This window comes from Gopherus flavomarginatus, chromosome 6, assembly GCF_025201925.1.
Source record: "Gopherus flavomarginatus isolate rGopFla2 chromosome 6, rGopFla2.mat.asm, whole genome shotgun sequence".
Taxonomy (NCBI): Eukaryota; Metazoa; Chordata; order Testudines; family Testudinidae; genus Gopherus; species Gopherus flavomarginatus.
Window position 1 is genome coordinate 48,942,269 of NC_066622.1, and position 18,457 is coordinate 48,960,725.

Sequence of the window (18,457 nt, forward strand, 5' to 3'; positions counted from 1 at the left end):
CTCCCCTTGCCCTGCCCCCTCCCCCCTCCCCCCAGCCAGGAGGGATGCTGCTCTCTGCCTTGCTTGGGGGCTTTACTGGGAATAGGCTAAAGCATCTGTACATAACTTTTGTCTGGCTCTAACTCCACTCCCTGCCCTGGGGGCTGCCGTGCTGCTCTGCCTCTCAGCACCATGCCAGGGCAATGCTGGCACCATTAGCCAGGGCTGCTTCTGCCTTTACCCTGAAGTGCTGGAAACTGGAAGCAGCAGTGCCTTCACCTACCAGGGAAAGTCTCCACTGACTGGCATCTCTGTCCCTTGCTGGGCACAAGCACCGAGTGGGGAGTGGGAGATGTCTGCACTGACTGGCATCTCTGTCCCTCTCTGGCCACAGAGACCAGGTGAATGTCCACAGGGGATGCCCTGCTTTCCCAGCCTGCCCTATGTGGATTTCTGCACCACCCCTTGCCCTATGAAGAGGGCACGGGGGTAGATTTCTTTATTTGTGGTCCTCCAGCCTTACCGCCTGCCAGAGCCTCGCCCAGCCTTTGGAACAAAGAGCTTCCTTCTCGAATAAGGTTGATCTTTATTGGAGTGGTTGTGTGACACAGCAAAGTGAGACGTACCAACCCCCCAGCAGCTAAGACCAAGCAGCAGCAGGGGTAAAGAAGAAGAGCCACTAGAGGAAGGGAAGAAAAATACATAGAACTTGTCAGCCATTGCTCTCCCTGCCCGAGGGAGAGCAATATCCTTAACCCCATTTTACAGATGGGGAAACTAAGGCACTGAGTGGCAGAGTTGGGAATACTGTGTCCCAGTCCAGGGTGGTCATCACTAGGCCGCACTGAGGGGTAGCCACTATTCACTTCAGAACCGACTGCTCTGGTAAACAATCAACCCAACCTCGTTACTTTGTCGTTTATACATTACAACTTCCCCTGGAGCCACCTCTGGGACCCGGTTATGCCTTGGAGCCGAATCTTCAGCGACGCTCCGGTGCTGCCACCTCACTTGGCTTTGTCCATGCTTGATGCTTTTCAGAGAAGTCTGGTCAGTTTCACGGAGCATGGAATAGAGCCCCTAGCCCCAGTGGGCGCTGGAATACCTCCCCCCTTCACCCCTGCTCATCATGGCCTTTTTCAGGGTTGTATTCATTAGTTATTAGGTCCCATCCAAGGGAGGTAAAGGCTAGTACAGGGGAGGAAAATGAGCGGTTAAATGGCTTGCACCAGATTACCCAATAGGTTAGTGTCAGAGCCGGGAGCAGAACCCAGGAGTCTCCAGCTCCTTCCTCGACCTGTTAGACCCCACTCCCTGAGAGCAGAACCCAGGAGTCCAGACTTCCTAAGAGTCTCTAATCTCTAGATGAGGCACACCTGGGAACAGCCCAGGAGTTCTGATTTTCAGTCCGCACCCCAACACTAACCAGTAGCCTTTCCTGCCCAGATATTAACAGACCCCACCAGCCCTGGCGTCTACTGCCCTGCTCCAGCCACGGACCCACAGTCTCCCCCACCCCCAACCAGGAATCACTAGATCTACCAGCCCTGCCCCCAACCCCTCTGCTGTACCCATGGACACCACTTCTGTGGGGCTGGCCCAGGCCGGCGGCAGGGACCCTGCCCCACAAAGGGTTAAGAGCCAGCGCACAGCGCACTCCCCTCAGCCAGTTTTCCGAAGGGCCCCAAGCAGCCCGCGGTTTCTCTCAGCTCCGCGCCCGCTCTCGCCCCTTCCCCAGTGTGGACGCCAGGCGCAGGCCTGCAGGCATCGCTCTAGGAACGGCAGGAAATGAACCTCCAGCCGGGCCCGGGGGCGCTGGGGGTCCCGATCCTGCCACTGCAGCCTCGGGGGCGCGCTGGGATCCCGGGGCAGCCGGGCACCGCTTTTCCTGCTGCCCGAGGCCCTATTTTCTGCGCTCCCCGCTCAGCACATCCCCCCACCCTTTGCCTGGGGAGTTTTCCCCGCGGCCCCGCCAAGGTTTCAGCGTGAATCTGCCCCGCGCTCCCGCCAGGTCCTTCCTTCCTCGGGCGCCCCGAGGCGCTGGCAGCAATTCCAGGGCGCACAGCCGGGACCACTGCGAGAGCAGACCCAGCCGCTGTGGGGTGGCGGCGGGGGTGTTTCCGCCCCTGTGACGGAGCGAGATGAACGAGGAGGAGAATCCGGAACCCCCCACCCCAGCACAAAGCGGCGGGGCTGGGGCAACGCGCCCCGGCAGAGGAGAGCCCGGAGCCGCCGGGACCTTCGCTTTGATCTGCGCGGAGTTTGCGCCTGGTTCAAACCCAGGGGGCGGGGAGGAAAGAGCCGGGCGGGCTGAAAAGGGGAGCGAGGAAGGGAGGGCCGGAGGCCGGGCTTCGAGCTGAGGCTTCTCCCACCCCCGTGCCATCGCCGGAGGGGCTCTGCCCTGGGCCCCCCCGCCGGGGCTATGGCTGCTGCTCAGGAGATGATCGAGCTGAAGAACCTAGAGCTGGAGAAGCGGATCGACCTGACCCGCGAGCCCCGGGGCACCCCGGAGCGCCCCGTGCGCCTGGAGCGCACCAACGCCCTGCGCATCACGCCCGGCAAAGTGCCCGAGCTCCTGAGCCGCGTGCGGCAGATCCGCCTGCTGGGCGGGCAGAGCGACCCCCGGCTGACGGGCCAGCTGGGCGAGGGCCACGCCTTCCGGCCCTGCACCCGCGGCCAGCAGACCTGGTGCGACCTGTGCGGAGATTTCGTCTGGGGGGGGCCTCGGAAGAGCCTACAGTGCGCCCGTGAGTACCGCAGCGGGGCTCGCCTGCAGGGGGGCGCAGGCAGCCGGACCGGCCCAGGCTAGGTTCTTGGCCCCTTCTTGATAACCCAGCAGAGGGAACCCGCCTGCCCCGTACTGCTCTGAGGCCCATTGATCTGGGTGGGCTTTCGGCAGAGGCATTTGCCCTGCCCAGGCTAGAAAGTCTCAGCCTGGCACCTTTCCCTGCAGACAGGCCAGAGGCATCTGGGGGCCGAGAGGAGAGCCCTGCCCTTTCTGGTGGAGAGGGCTGCAGCCATGGTCTGTCAGCTGCTCAGGCTGCCCTCCAGTTCCCCTGCCAAAGCCTGCAGAGCAGGAGCCAGGAGAGGAAGTGAGGGGCAGGAACCAGGGGTCTACAGCTTCCTCCTACCCAGAGTTCAGGCAGTGGCTCAGGGCACAGGCCTCCTGCCCCAACCCACCCAGGGGGTCCCCTTGTGGCAGGGGACTCCCTTTCCTCCTCTGTTCTCTTCCTGACTCTCCTCTCTGGTTGCCAGGATGGTGGGACCCTTCGTCTCCCGTTCTCCATAGTGCCCAGCGTATGGCTCCGCTAGACAAAGAATCTATGCCAGGCCATGCATCATCTCGTATCTGCATTGCTGCTAGGCCACATGGGGCAGCCGTGTGAGGGCCCTGTGAGCTGGTGTGAGCAGCCCAGTTCTGGGACACTTACCTGTCTCCAGGCCTCTCTCTGCCTGGGATGAACTCAGGGCTCAGCTCTTCAAACCTATAAGAACAGCCATACTGGATCAGATCAATGGTTCATCTAGCCCAGTATCCTGCTTCTGGCAGTGACCAGTGCCAGGTGCTTCAGAGGGAATGAACAGAACAGGGTGATTATTGACTCAGTCCTGTCCCCCACAGAGGCCAGCACTTTGCTGCCTCCCCCAGTCCGGCTCAGCAGCTCCTGGCCTGCTCTTGGCTAAGCACAATGTGCAGACTCCACAGTGGACCCAGTGGTAGCTCATGCATGGAGCTGGTGCCAGGTCCTGCTGCATGTCCTGGCCCCAGGGGCGGCTCCAGGCCTCAGCATGCCAAGCGCGTGCTTGGGGCAGCGTGCTGCGGGGGGCGCTCTGACGGTCACCAGGAGGGCGGCAGGCAGGCCACCTTTGGCGGCTTGCCTGCGGATGGTCTGCTGGTCCTGTGGCCGGAGCCACGGGACTGGCGACCGGCAGAGCGCCCCTTGTGGCATGCCGCCGTGCTTGGGGCAGTGAAATGTCTAGAGACACCCCTGCCTGGCCCCATTTCCAGGCTGATGAAGTTTGGGATTGTCACGCACAGCAAACACTCGGTTCTGTCGAGCAATGCTTACTGCTATGGGTCATTCTGTAGTGTTATCGCACCCAGGCCTGGAGACCTGGCCAAGTCACTCTATCATCCCAACGGGCTCCCCCTGCTGGTGACTTCACAATGGTGCACAGAGGAAATTAGCCATGTGAAGACTTCAGAGCCCCCAGGACTCAGAGCCAGCGCAGGGCCTGTGAGAATGGCGATGCTGTGGGTATGTGGAACGCACCCACACACGTGGCATTGGGGTCTGCCTGCATGGTGCGAAATCTGCCTTGGGACACCATCTCACAGTGGTGCTTTACCCAACCCTCAGGAGCTCCCGGTCTTCCCCTGTCCTCCTGGGGAACCCTGTGAATGTGTGTGTGGGGCGGGGGGGGCACTGTGGGGAAGGGGTAATGGTTCCCAATGCTGATCTCCAGTTGCCTTCACCTGACCAGCACTCAGCACAGTGGGGAGAGAACCACAGCCAACCCCTGTGGATGAGGAGACAGTGAAAGCTCCTTTCAAAGGTGTTTAAACCCCAGCCCCTGGCACTGTAGGGTCTGGAGCTCCCAGCAGATGCACAGCAGGTGCATCCCTGTGCTGCATCCCTGTGCTGCATCCCCTGCCAGCCAGGTGCAGCTGTCAGTAAGAATCAGAAGGCTCATTTGCCTGCCTGCCCTCCCCCTGCCAATCACAGGAAGTGTGTGTGTGGAAGGAAGCCCTGGGGTTAACGGACTCTCTACCTCGATCTGTTTGCCAAGCTGTGCTGGCACTAGGCAGGCGTGGGTGCAGGCCCCAGTGGCACAGATAGACCTAGGCTGTCCTCCAGCCATAGTATGTCAAGCTGGGATCTCTTCTGATCCTGCAAGACAGGCAGAGCTGGGCTGGATGAGAGGCACTCTTGGGGAAAGCCAAGATGCTGCAGGAAGGGGGTGCCCTTCCCTCTATGTCAGGGGGGAGAGTTCTGCTGCCAGAACCTGATTTCCTGCCTGTTTGTGGGCATTAAAGATGGTGGGGCACTGTCTGCAAGACTGGAGATATTAACCTTAAGGGCTTGGCCAGGTCCCTCCTTGGGCGATGTTATGATCTGCCTCCTCTGAATCCCTCTTCAGTCTCCTCCATTTCCATCCAAAGGCTTGGGTGGCATCTCTGTGTGGTGTCGAATAGCTGATGTGTGCTGCCTCTCAGGCAGCTGCATTTCAGTGTTGTGCGTCTGTGTAGTAGAGAGATCTCTCTGGGGGGACAGTAACACTGAGGCAGGGCTGACTCACCCAGCCTGGGACAGGGAGGGAATGGAACCATTTGCTATCTCCCAAATTCCTCCTCCTGCTAAAAGAGGCAGGGGCTGGTGGGGCCCGTTCCTGGGGAGCAGGGGAGGCAGCAGGCCTGGCTCAGGCTGGCTGGAGGGATGCAGAATGGCACTGGGGTGCTTGTATGGGTTAGGAGAGTTGGCAGAGGCAAGGAGTGTCTGGAGTGGCTGGGCACTGAGGCTGGGCATGGCAATAGGCACTGAGAGTGACGAGTGGGGAGCCATGCTGGCGTGCACTGTCATGTGATTGCTAGAGATGGTAGGCATGGAGGCGGGCAGGGCCCCTGAGGAGTCAGGGCATGGACCTGACAGCCCAGTGGTGAGTGCACGGAGCCCTGCAAGGGCTGTAATATGGGGCAATGGGGTGGTGGTAACTGGCGCCTTTAGAGGCGGTATCAGCCAATTGATTTGGGCCCATGCTCAGGAACGCCCATCCTGCCCCTGTTGAGCAGGGAGAAATGTATAGGGCAGAACAGAATATTTTAGAGATGGAAATAATAGGAGGCAGAAGTGTCCCATGCCAAAGGACAGGGAGGCCCCACCCACCCCGACAGATTGACACGCCCCAGCTGCCAACCTCCTTTGCCTGCTATTTAGTGTGATTTCTCTTCCACCTCTGCCTCCACTTCCCCAGGGGCTTCTGGGTCTCCATTCGCTGCCAGCAAATCCCAGGCAGGTGACCAGTGGACTGCTGGGGTTCCTGGAAGCCCTAGAGCTGGAGCCCCCAAGGTTTCTGAGGGCCGGGGCTCTGGGGTAGCCTTGCTGTGACAAGTTTCCAGGCTCCCTACCCTAGAGCTGGGAGCTTAAAAGCACTGGGAGCCTCAGCTCTAGCCAGGACTTGACACCTGCCTCTACCGCAGAAAGCAGGGAAGTCCTGAGACGGGCCTCCAGGCTCTGTGGCTCTACAGCAGCCCTGCCATGTGTGTTGCCCCAGAGTTGGGCATTCCAGGCTTGCAGGATCCCAGGCCAGCTGGCTCCCTGTGGAACCCGACTCCCCAGTGGAAGAGGCTTCAGTGGCTACTGTGGTCGATTTTTTCCCTGTGTAGATCAGCCCTGAGATTTGCCATAATCCTTTCTGGACCAAAGGAGAAGCCAGAACCTTTGGTTTGTTTTTAACCCTGGAAAAAGGGCAGGGGGTGGAATCTTCCTGGGAAGAAGGAGGAAGCTGAAACCTTTGTTTGTGTGACCCTGCCGTGAGGGGATGGGGAGATCTGCGTGGCCCTGATGCTGGGCTAGAGACAGCTGAGCTGAGTCTTCCTTTCCCTTCTTCTTTTCTGGGTCCCTTTGGCCCAGCGACCCCGCTCCCACAATCTGCTTTGCTTTGCTCTGCTTGCAGCTGTCACTTTACCCTGAGCCCCGTGCTCTGCGCCTCTGACCCCCCAGAGGATGGGACATGAGAATGCTTTCAGCATCTCCCCTGAGGCAGTCTGCTTCTTCCTGCCCCATCCGTGGCTGCTCTAATGTCAGGAGAACTGCTTCCCCAGAGGGACAGGCAGACAAGGCTGTAACTGAACAGCATGAAGGCCAGTGTGGGGAAGCTCTTCTGATTGTAATTAACCTATCCCTGAGAGCATCTGTCATGCCAAAGTGTTGCATCAGTTACAGATAAACTCTTTGATTCCCACCCCGCTGAATGCAGCTGCCTCTGGGGTGGAATGCAGCAGCTGTTTAACAGCACACAGCAACCCTGGGACAGGAAGCAAAACTGTGTCCAACTGAAACCACAAGGGGGAGGCCAGGTCAGCAGAATTTAACGATCAGTGTTGCACTTCAGCCCAAACTTGACATTAACATGCAACGATTCTTGTGAAAAGAATAATAATAATACTTAGCACTTCTATAAATGCCAAGGGACTGTGACTGGCCACAAGGGGTCTGTACTGCACTGAGGTCAATACTAAATCAGAGAAGAGGACGCCCCCTACTTATCCACCAACACCACTTCCTGAAGCACACTGTGCCCTACCACCACACTGGGACATTGGGACGTACTTCCCGCAGCACAGCCCTGGGGGAGTGACTGCCAGGGGACAGTGCCCCCTACTGAGTTACCAATCCCACTTTCTGCATTCCCTGGTTCAGTTCCATGCAAGCATTCACTAGGCTTATATTCGAGATCTAATGAGACCACACTTCAACGAGGGCCAGCTGCAGAGCCCGTTAGACATAGTGCCCGGTTGTGAGCAGGCTTGGCAGGATCTGATATTTATTGTCAATGTTGATAAATGTCAGTTTCATACAAACCCAAATATTTCAGTCAGTAATAATCCAAATGTACCAATATAAGGAAAACGCTGCTTGAGAACTCCTTAGAGTTCTACTGAAGGGCAGTTACTTTGTGCATTTTGACAGGTGATGTCAATGTTGTGTTTAGTGGTTATAAAGTGTTACCTTTTGGAATCTGGGTTTGTTCTCAGTACACAATTGTCTCACACACACCCCCTCCCCGCAATTTCCAGCAACTGTGAAAATTGAAATGGATAAAAATATAAAAAATAGTTAAAAATAAATCTTGAGATTCTCCATCAAAATGATAAAAAAGTAACAATTTAATTCTGCCAGGCCTAATTATAAGCTGCTACCATCCCAGCCACCCCTGCCTCTAAACATGGCCGTTATTCGCAGCGGGTGTCTGAGATAAGTGGACTGCGGCATTGTAAAATCTATGGAGCTGATCCTCTGCTTCCTTACTGGTGTGACTCGGAGTAACTCCAGTGGAGTGACACTGATGTCAAAGAATTGGATTCGGTGTCCTGCTGTGCTGCAGAGATAACCACTAGAGGGAGCCAGACCCCTATTAAAAGTCTTAGTTCCCCTCTAAAAAGAACAGCTGCGAATCCATGGAAAACTTGAGAGGAACTTCCCATGGAGAATTAAGTGTGATGGTTCTGCTTCTGCAGCTAAATCCTGCTCTCCAAAGCTGCGGCATGGGGCCTCTTTCTCCTGCGGCTTGCAGGGCCAGTGGTTGGAAAGGCTGGGTTGGAAACCACCATGGATTTGCTTCCTAAGAGCCGCCTGGCTGCAGGCAGGGAACAGGGCAGCCTGGGACTCATTGGGCTAGTTAGAAGCTGACTAGGCATTCAAGTGTCTCAGCAAAATGGAAGTCAATGGGTTACATGAAAATCTCCAAGTTCATTTTCTTCTGAAGTCGCTGTCTAGCCCATGTGCTCGCAGAGAGAACAGCTTGAAAGCATGGCAAAGGCTCAGAAGCCAGAAGGCAAATAAGTACCCAAAATGTGTTAGTTTGTCATGGTCTCATGGTTTTTTAAGCCAGGCTTGTGACTTTTTCAGAGGCCTGATGCGATTTTTTTTTTTTGGTGTCTGTGTGTGTCTGGGGGTGGGGGTTTGGATGGGACTCCTGGCATTGCAGATGCTGCAAAGAGAACAGAAGTGCCATGCTCTTCTCTGCCTCTGTCTCTGTTGGTGGCCCTGTGAAATAGCCACAACTGAATTCTAGCATCTCTAAAATCAGAGGTGCTCTTGTTTTCTTTCTATAGTGCCCAACTGCTCCCTTTTTCCCCACTCCCCACCTGGGTGCATGGAGGCTTGGGGTGCTGGCAAGAACACAGGGCTACTTAAGAGTGAATTCAGCTCTGTTTTTCAAGCCACATATTTGGCCTATGAAACCATATTCTCATTCAACCCGTTATTCTTTTGGTTCAAGATAGGGAACATTTTGAAATTCATCTTCTGATGTGGAAAGGCCAGAAAAGTGATGCGTTTTGGGCCACAAAACAGCCTGGAATTAAATTAGGACCATGTTGTTTCTCCAATTTTTTTTTTTAATTATTTTTATACCGAGATTCCCTAATCTTTGCCTCAGTCTTTGTTGCTTGGGAGATCTAGGGGAGGGGAGGGAAACCCCAAACTTTTTCTTTCCAAAGCATTTGACTGATTCCTGCTACCAAGCTGAATCCTCTGTTTTGTGACATCACAGGTTGCAACGGAGATGATTGTAATGTCACAAGCAGACCTCAAAGGTGGTGGGACTGAGGCCAGTAACACAGAACAAGGGGAAAGAAATGGAGAATTTGTTCTAACCAGGAAAGGTCTTTCCTATGGGGGAGAGGAGACCTCTGTGAGATAGAGTGTGGGGAAGAGGGCATCCCTAGGGAGATGGAGGCCGGGGGGGGGGGGGGGAATCTCTTAGGCTGTGTCGTGGCACCATGTGACTGCTGTTGGAGCATTCCTCCTGCACAAGCCCATCTGCACTGCAGGAGCCATGTCTGGCTGCAGCCCATCCAGGTGAATGGTTCTGGAGGCAGCTGGGTGCCCGTTAATAGGCTCTTTGTGCTGGTGGGTGGCAGCGTGGCTCCAGGGAAAGGCAATGCTACTGGGACAGAGGGTCTTTGTCTCGGTCCCTTTGAAGTGTGTGCGTGTTGGGGGGGATTGCTCTCTCCCTCGCCTAGCATGGAGGGTGTCTGAGTGGAGGCCTCGTGGCTGGGTACAGGGGGCTTTGCTGGATCCATCAGAGGTCCTGGGGCTGGCAGGGCAGTGTCCGGATGCCACAGAGCTGCATGGTGCATTAATCACAGGGACAGAGAAATCAGAGGGGCAGTAACCCCATTAGCTCCTGTCCAGCCCAGCCTTCCTGCAAGCCGGGGCAGGAGCATCCCCTGGGGTCTGTTTCCCTGGCCACTGGCAGATGCTGGATGTGCCACTGAAGATGCTCCACCACCACCACAGTGAAGAGGAAAGAACAGGAACCTGTCAAGAGTGCCATTCCCCTCTGTCCCTCTCCCTGGCTGCTGAGGCTGTGCCTGGCTCCTCCTGGGATTGGCGTCTGCCTGTAACGCCTGGTCCTTTCCCCTCCACCTGCACAGCTGCTTCCCAGGCTGAGCACCTGGCTCATGTCTCCTCATTCCCCTATGCCACTTCCTTGGCAGACCCCAGCTCTGCAGGGGTGTGCGTGGCGTGGTACGAGCCAGGCAACCTGTGTGAGCAAGTGTCCCCAGAACCCAGTCCCAACAGCCCTCCCTCCCTCCTCGGCTGATCTTAGGGGCAGGCAGCAGAGCTGGGATGACTGGAAAGGTGGGGTCCCTTCCAAGTGGCTGAAAGAGGCCTGTGCGCTTGCTGATCGATTTCTGGCAGGGATCTCATGGGACTCTGGCTCCTTTATTCCATTCTCTCCTGAAATCCCAAAGTGCAGGCCTGGATAGTTGGGATTCAGCCCAGGGTGGGGCCTCTCTGCTTCTGAGGACCCCACACTGGCCACCAGCTCTGGCTGAGATGGGGGCCGACTCCCTCCTGGTCTGGCAGGGGTGATCCAAGGTTAGGTTTGTCATACAGTCCCACTCCAAGTTTCCATGCGGCAGGACTCTCCTGGGACCTGGGAGGGAGCTAGGATAGGAAATACTCAGCCATCACACAGCTGATCAGAATGTTCAATAGCATCAGACCGCCCAGTCCTAGCCCTGGGGTTCTGGCAAGCACTGGACTCCAGGGGCTGCTGCTCCCATCCACCTAACGCTGTCTCCTCTTTCCTCTCCCCTCCCCCAGACTGCAAGTTCACCTGCCACTATCGGTGCCGTGCCCTGATCCGGCTGGACTGCAGTGGCCCCCGGTACCAGGACAGTCACCCAGCCGAGGCCAACGAACAGACCGTGGAGAAAGACACCAACGTGGTAGGAGAGCAGTTGAGATTCTGACCTAGGTCTGCAGGCTGCAAAATGCACCCACACTGGGGGGAACAGGGCAGGAGCAGCTGGGAGCTCCACCAGTCAGTGCCCTCTGCCCTCTTCCCACAGTGCCCCATGCTGGGAGAGGCTGGAGCTGGAGTTGATCAAGCTCCTCTCCTTGCTATCTGTCCCCAGCCCAGGGTGTGGGTGCTGCTCAGCTGCTGGGATGTTCCTTCCCCTCCCGTGCACAGCAATGTGCACGTGGGCTCAGCTGGCATCCAGGGAGAGCTTCATAAATCTTGTTGTGGCCCTGGTGGAGGAGCCAGCTCCAATTTCATCCTGAGATTGTGGCTCCACTCCCGGCAGCTGGGGCCTCCCGGCTAAGGCCTCTCCAGGGGCAGGAACAATGAGGGAAGGGTGGTGCAGGGCCGGTGCAAGGAAGTTTCACGCCCTAGGCGAAACTTCCGCCTTGCACCCTACACCCAGCTAACCCTCTCCCCCAGCAGCTAACTCAGCCCCCCACCCGGGGACCCCCTCCCACAGCAGCTACCCCCCCAACCGCGACAGCTAACCCCTCTCCCCCCCATCCCCCACAGCAACTAACTCACCCAGGGAGACTCCCCCTGTCCCCCTAGGGCAGCTAACCCTGCCTGGGGAGACTTCCCTCCTCTCCCCCCCAGGCAGTTAACTCTGCCTGGGGAGCCCGCCCCAGCTCACCTCGGCTCCGCCTCCTCCACTGAGCACCTGGCGCTGTTCTAATTCTTCTCCCCACCCAGGCTTGCAGTGCCGATTGGAGGAGACTTAGAGCTGGGCTGTGTGCTCAGCGGAGGAGGCAGAGTGGAGGTGCGCTGGGGCGGGGAGCTGTTCCCCTGTGTGCCCCCCCCGTTACTGCGGGCGGTCCTCCCCGTGCCCCCTGCCCCAGCTCATGTCCCCTCCACCTCCTCGCCTGTGGGGACTTTTAGGTGCCCCCAACCACTAGGTGCCCTAGGTGGCCACCTAGTTTGCCTAAATGGTTGCACCGGCCCTGGGGTGGTGAAGCCCATTTGCACAGCTGGGCAGTCACATTGCTAATTAACTCCATGCCATGTGCCTGGGGTGGCTGTTCTGACACCTACCAACACTGCAGACAAGCACCTGGCCTCTCTGTCTGGGATGCCCAGTGGGCCTGGATCCCCTACTGCCCACACCTCCCGCCCCGGCTGCTGAGTCTGTCAGAATCTTCCATCACCCCACCCTCATCGACCCCAATTCCCCTCCCCCACAGACCCACCATTGTCCATCTGCCCATCACACCCATCTACCCCCATTACAGACCCTCAAATCCCCTCCCCCACAGAGCCACCATTGTCCCTTTGCCCAGAACTCCATCCATCCCCATTACAGACCCTAAGTCACCCCCCTCCACAGACCCACCATTGCCCTTTCCCCATCACCCCCTCACCCATTAGACCCCAATTCCCCTCCCCCACAGACCCACCATTGTCCCTCTCTGAGCATGTGGAGAGGTTCTCAGGATGAAATCCAATGCAAAGGAAATCCTGTCTGAGCCCCACCCTGAGGGGACAACCTTTTAAACAGCAGTGAGCATTGTGCTGGTGAATAGTGTCCAAGGGGCTGTTGATCCATCTGTAGAGCAGCAGGGAGGGTGATCTAGTGCTTAAGGCACTGGACTGGGACTTGGGAGACCTGGCTCAACCACAGACTCCCTGTGCCTCAGTTTTCCCATCTGTAAAATGGGGAGCTTTCCCTACCTCCTTGGGGTGTGAGTGTAAAATCCCTTGTGGGGTGCTCCAACAATCCTGATGAGCACTATATAAGTACCTCTGGCTCTTGGGCACATGCCCGGGGCTGCCACATAGCCATTAGGTGGTGACAATGGGAACCCTGTGAGGCGGGGCCCATGTTTTCCTCTGTCTGTACAGCCCCTAGCACAATGTGGCCTAATACAGTGATGCTGACTGGGACCTCCAGGGGCCATAGCAACAATGAATCATCACAGCCAGTTGGCTGGATTGGAGCTGGTGAAGGTCTTCATCTCTGTTTAGCCTGCTCAGGAGAACCATAAAGGCAGAGTGGCTCCTGGCTGGGTTGTGGGTCATCGCGTGTCTCTTGTTGCCTCGGCTGAGGGGTTCACTGATGGTGGGTAGAGCAGGCTCCTTGTGGCCCTGTTGGGCTGTTGTAGTAGCACTTTGCCTCTGATGGTGGGTCTGAACCACTCCCAGACAGTTGGGTGCTTTTCAGAGCCATCTGAATGCCCCAGCCTGCAAATCTGGACCGGAATTCTTAAAAGGCCAGTGTTTATCATGGTATTACTAGTTCTTCCTGGTGCATTCAGAAATTCATCGATAGCTGCATTTCTCCAGGTGACTCTGCTGCTGGCCAGGGTCAGGGAACACAGAGGGGAGTGGAGAGAACCAAACCTTGCCATCTCTGCAGAGGATCGGGGGCTCTGTGCTTTGGGCAAAGGGAGTTCAGTTTGTGTTTGGGGGAAACTTTGGAGTGGGGGGCCTAGATTGTGCTTTGGTTTGGCTAAACGCTTGGGGGGTTAGCTTGAGTTTGGGAGGGAGATTTGCATTTTGGGGCTAAGATGGGGGGGTCAGTCTGTATTGGGGGGGAGGGGAAGTTCCCACCAGGTGGGAGGACCAGCTCTCACTCTTTCCAAAGTGGGCTGCCCCTCCCTGATCACAAATACAAGAAAGTGAGACTGCCTGGGATTCCCCATGCAAGTGAGAACCTGAAAGCAGGGTCAGCCCCAGCACCCTGCCTGTGTCTCCAAGGAGTGGCTGGGGGGAACAATCACCAAGGCAGATCGGGCAGGGGACAAAGGGCAGCCAGGTTTCATCCCTACTCTGCACTGCCCCGCTCTGAACTCTGTGCGTTGCAGCTGGCTGTCACCATCTCCCTCATGCAGAAGGAAGGCAGTTTTGTCTTAATGGAAATGATCCTCATGTCCTGCTGAGTTAGTCTGTCTGTCTCTCTCCTTTAGTCCTTCTGGCCTAAGCTGCACCCACCTCTGACTTCTGGGTGAAAGGGTTGATTAACTCCACACACACCTACCTACCTACCTACCTACCTGAGAGCATGGCCAGGTGGTTAGAGCACAGGCCTGAGAATCAGGGCTATTCACAGGCTGGGTTAGGGCACTAATATGTGACGGGGAGGCCTGACTGCAATTCCCTGCTCCACCACGTGTCCTGTGGGACCTTGGGTGAGTCACTTTAGGCCCAGTTCCTGCAAGGTCTTTAGGCTGAAAAGACTTCAGAGGAGTTGGCCCCCCTTTCTGTGCTTTAGTTCCCCCTGTGTGATATAGGGGTCCTGGCGCTTCCTTGCCTGGCAGGGGGGGCTGGGAGGTAGGGTGACCAGATGTCCAGATTTTATAGGGAGAGTCCCGATTTTTGCGTCTTTCTCTTATATAGGCTCCTATTACCCCCCCCCCCCCCGATTTTTCACACTTGCCGTCTAGTCACCCTACTGGGAGGATAATTGATAAGGCCTGTGAAGCGCCCAGATACCGCCATGATGGGCGCCCTGCCCGGCTGAGAGAGGCGGAAGTGGTAGTGGCGTCCCTGCATAATGGCCGATGCTCGCCCCAGGCTGGCTAATGTTTGTGACACGCCGCCGCAGGCAGGGCGAGCTGCTTTGGGGATGAAATCACGGCCGGAAAGGGGAGAGTCCGGAGCGCGTTCGCCCCGCCCCACCCCAGCCTCCCCCAATGCGGGCCGGCCCCTGGCGCAGTGTGTACGTTTCAATCTCAACGGTTGGGCTGCAGCCAGGCGGAGGCGAGGAGCAGCCGGGACCACGGGCGTGCAGACGGGCGGTCAGTGCTTCGGAGTGAGGGCGCACGCTGCGCTCCGACCCGCTCCATCGCCCGAGCCCAGTTCGGACCCAGCTGCCGGCAGATCCGGGCTTGTTCCGAGCGGGGCCGGTGATCTGAGAGCTCCCAGTCCGCGCCGGAGAAGAGCGAGGCTGGTTTCCAGGGTCGGAGGGCGAGCGGCGGTCGGGGAGGGGATGAGCGAGTGCGAGCCGGGGACCCCGTCCTTCGAAATGACCTGGAGCAGCACCACCAGCAGCGGCTACTGCAGCCAGGAAGACTCGGACTCGGAGCTGGAGCAGTACTTCACGGCGCGCACCTCCTTCATCCGCAAACCACACAAGGACAAGGTGAGGTAGAGCCCCTATTCGGAGTGGTGGTGGTGGGGGATCCGGATCCCCCTCAGTGCCCGAAAGGGGAGTCCCGATTCGGAGTGGGGGGGATCCGGATCCCCCTCAGTGCCCGGTAGGGGAGTCCCGACTTGGAGCGTGCCGGCTGGGGGTGGGAATCTGGATTTCCCCGTACGTGGAGGGGAGGATCCAGATCTTCGAGCTGGAGTTTGCCCCCCTTCCTTTGAACCAGATGACTGTTATTTCGATTGCCCTTGTGCCCAGAGCCCCGATCTGCTTGGTGCTGCGCAGACACTGTGGGGTGAACAAGGCCCGTGCCCAAAAGAGCTCACTGCCGCCTGATCCGATTTCTTCGGACCCGATCCTGTTACTCCTGGGTCCTGCTTCTCCACTGGCTGGTCCCGTGTGTGCCTTGGGGAGCCACACAGGCTGAACGGGCCGCGGATAGGGGGGCTGCCCTGTTGGTTTCCGAGGTGAGCGAAGCTAGGTGGAGGGGGCTGGCTAGCCAGCGAGCCGTACCCCGTCAGTCCAGGCTCTGGGCACTTAGCAAGCAGGCTGATTGGACTCATCCCAGGGTACCGGGGCGGGGGGGGCTGGTCCCCCATGCGCCTCCATTGAGCCTTCCCATGGGTGTATCAAATGCGCTTGGTTGGGTAGGCGTGTTTTCCGGGAACCGTGGTGGGGTGTGTGTATGTGGTTTGTTTTTTTTTTTTTTTTTTAAGGGGTATGTGTGTGTGTGTATGTGAAACTAACCCTTCCGCTGCTGTCACGAGGGTTGAAGTGTCTTGGCCAAATGTCATGGGGGGCCAGTCGGGGGGGGGGGTGTTCCTGGCTTGCCATCCTGACTGGTGCCTGACTTGCTGAGGTCTGTGAGGTAAAGAGAGGTGGGGTATTGCCCTTCAGCTGTGGCTACATCACACGTGGCATGAGTTTGGTGTGTCTCCTGCCAACCCCTTAATGGGCATTTAGCATAAAACCCTCACTTAATTTGGCACCACTGGAAGACTTGGCTTTTGGAAGGGTGCGGATCAGGATTGAGGGGCATTGGCCGAACTGGGAGGGACCCGGGACTGGAACAGCAGGCGGGGGCTGTGGGTTGAGACTGAGTGCAGCTGCATTGTTATCCGGCTCTCCAAATTCTTCACCTTTTCCATCTGTCTTTGGGCTTCCAGTTCCTGTGGTGTCCGGCCCCAGAGTGCTGGGCACTGAGATGGTGGTAAGGGCAGAAGGCGCTCTCTGGTTTTATGCATCAATCTAACATCCCAGGTCATCCTGGCCGATGGAGGAGGGAGGAATAGGGAGGTGGCAGATGGAGGCTGAGTTAGGGAGATCTGCCCTGGAGGACCCTGTGGCAGGGCATCAGCTTGAGCTGTGTCTGGCACCCAGAACGTTGAATGGTCATTGAGGGACAGGCTCAAATTGCCACCTGGCACCATTGCCCTGTGATGGGGCATCTGCCAGGCTCCTTCTCTGCCTGAGAAGGCCCAACCCACCCAGCTCTGTGCTACCCGAGGGCAGGCTAGTGGCCTGAGGGCCACATCAGGGAATAGAAATTGTATGGTGGGCATGAATGCTCACAAAATTGGGGTTGGGATGTGTTGGGGGGGGGTGAGGGCTCTGGTTGGGGGTGCAGGCCCTGGGGTGGGGCCAGAAATGAGGAGTTCAGGGTGTGGGAGGGGATGCTGGGCTGTGGCAGGGGAGTAGGGTGTGGGATATGTGTGAGGGCTTCAGTTGGGGGTGTGAGCTCTAGGGTGAGAATGATGGGGCTGGGATGTAGAAGGATGCTCTGGGCTGGGATTTTGGGGTTCAGAAGATGGGAGGGGGATCAGGACTGGGGCAAGGAGTTGGGGCCCAGGGAAAGGCTCAGGGGTGCAGGCTCTGGGCAATGTTTACCTCAAGCGGGTCCCGGAAGCAGTGGCATGTCCTTTCTCCACCTCCTATGTGGAGGTGCAGCCAGGCGGCTCTGCACGCTGTCCCATCTGCGGGCACCGCCCCTGCAGCTCCCATTGGCTGTGGTTCCCAGGGAGTGGGAACGGCAGGGCGGAACTTGAGGCAGAGGCCCCTGGCTGCCCCTACGCATAGGAGCCAGAGCGGGGGCCATCCCCTGCTTCCGGGAGCCGCGTGGAGTAGCCCCCTACCCTGCTCTTTCCCCTCCCCCCCACCCCACGGCTGGAGCAGGGCAAGCCCCAGACCCTGCTCCCCAGTGGGAGCTCAAGGGCTGGATTAAAATGGCTGGCAGGCTGCATTTGGCCCGTGGGTCATAGTTTGTCCACTGCTGTCTTAGCCACTCTCCTGTCCTGCCTCCGTCTCCATCTGTCCTAAGAAGCTGTGGGACCCAGGAACCCAACAAAGAGATGACTGGGCTCGTCTTGAAAGCTGCAGGGTGGGTAGCGTCTGTGCCAGGGAAGGACTCGAGCTCCAAAGGGCTCCATGGACCAGTGCCCACCATTGTGATGACAAACCGCCAGCTGCCACCCACTAACAACACAACCTCCTTTGGCCGGTATCAGTGGCTAGGGAGATCCTTGCGCATGGTGGCCCCTTGGAGCCCTACAAAGCTCTCTGGGGCCACTCAGCCTGTGGCCCTATAGCAGCTGAACTGGGCCAGCATTGTGGGACATGTTGCCACTTGGTGCTATTCACCAAAGGACTGGGAATCTGGCTGACCTTTGGCTCAGCTCGTGGCTTTGGCAGATGATCTGAGGTCAGGAGACACAAGAGTGTGAGACATGGGATGATCTCAGCCTCTGGGCTGGGGTTGAGTGTGGATGAGTTGGTTCCACTCAACTGATGACTGGAATAGATTGTGTGTGTGTGTGTATGTGTGTGTACGTAGATACGGGGAGGCGTGGATGAATTGAGGGAGTTTTTAATTCCCCAAGGGGAATTGCTGACTTAGCTGGCAAAAACTAAGCAAAGTGGGAATGGGTGTTGTGGAAATGTCAGCCCCCTGCCCTCTGCTAGTGCACTATGTTCCTGGCCACGGCCCCCCTTGCTGGTCCTGTCCTCACCCCCAAATTGACTGATGCCCCTCAATCCTATCCTGCAACACCCTCTGCTGTGCCAGTCTTGGGCTGCTGCTGAGCAGAGTCTGGCCTTTGTGTGGTGCCTGTTTGTCAGCGGGGGGAGATGGGGGCCCTGCTGCCCCCTGCAGCTGTGCCAGTGCCTGCCACTCTGCAGAGCTTGGTGGAAAGGAATTGTTCCCTGAGTGCCAAATCTGCTGCTGGCAAAGGCTATAGCCTCCCAGCTGTGATACATTAAGACCCCAACAGAAGGGTAAATCTCCCAGCTGGCTCAGGAAACCATCTGGGGACACCCCTGCGAGGTGTCCTTATGTGAGTTACAGAGCCCTGTTAGTCT

The 18,457-nt window shown here is 57.6% G+C and overlaps 1 protein-coding gene across 2 annotated transcripts in view; it reads left to right on the forward strand.

The window, feature by feature from the left end:
* NPRL2 (NPR2 like, GATOR1 complex subunit) overlaps positions 1-18,457 on the forward strand; it is an 81,910-nt gene that overhangs the window by 49,907 nt on the left and 13,546 nt on the right. The window contains exons 7-8 of one of the 2 annotated variants that reach the window (XM_050958664.1): positions 2,420-2,726; positions 10,818-10,942. In XM_050958664.1, the coding sequence (XP_050814621.1) occupies positions 2,420-2,726; positions 10,818-10,942 (432 nt within the window). Of the gene's footprint in view, positions 1-2,419; positions 2,727-10,817; positions 10,943-14,494; positions 15,098-18,457 lie in introns of those variants that run through there. The other variant, XM_050958666.1, reaches the window with a different exon arrangement.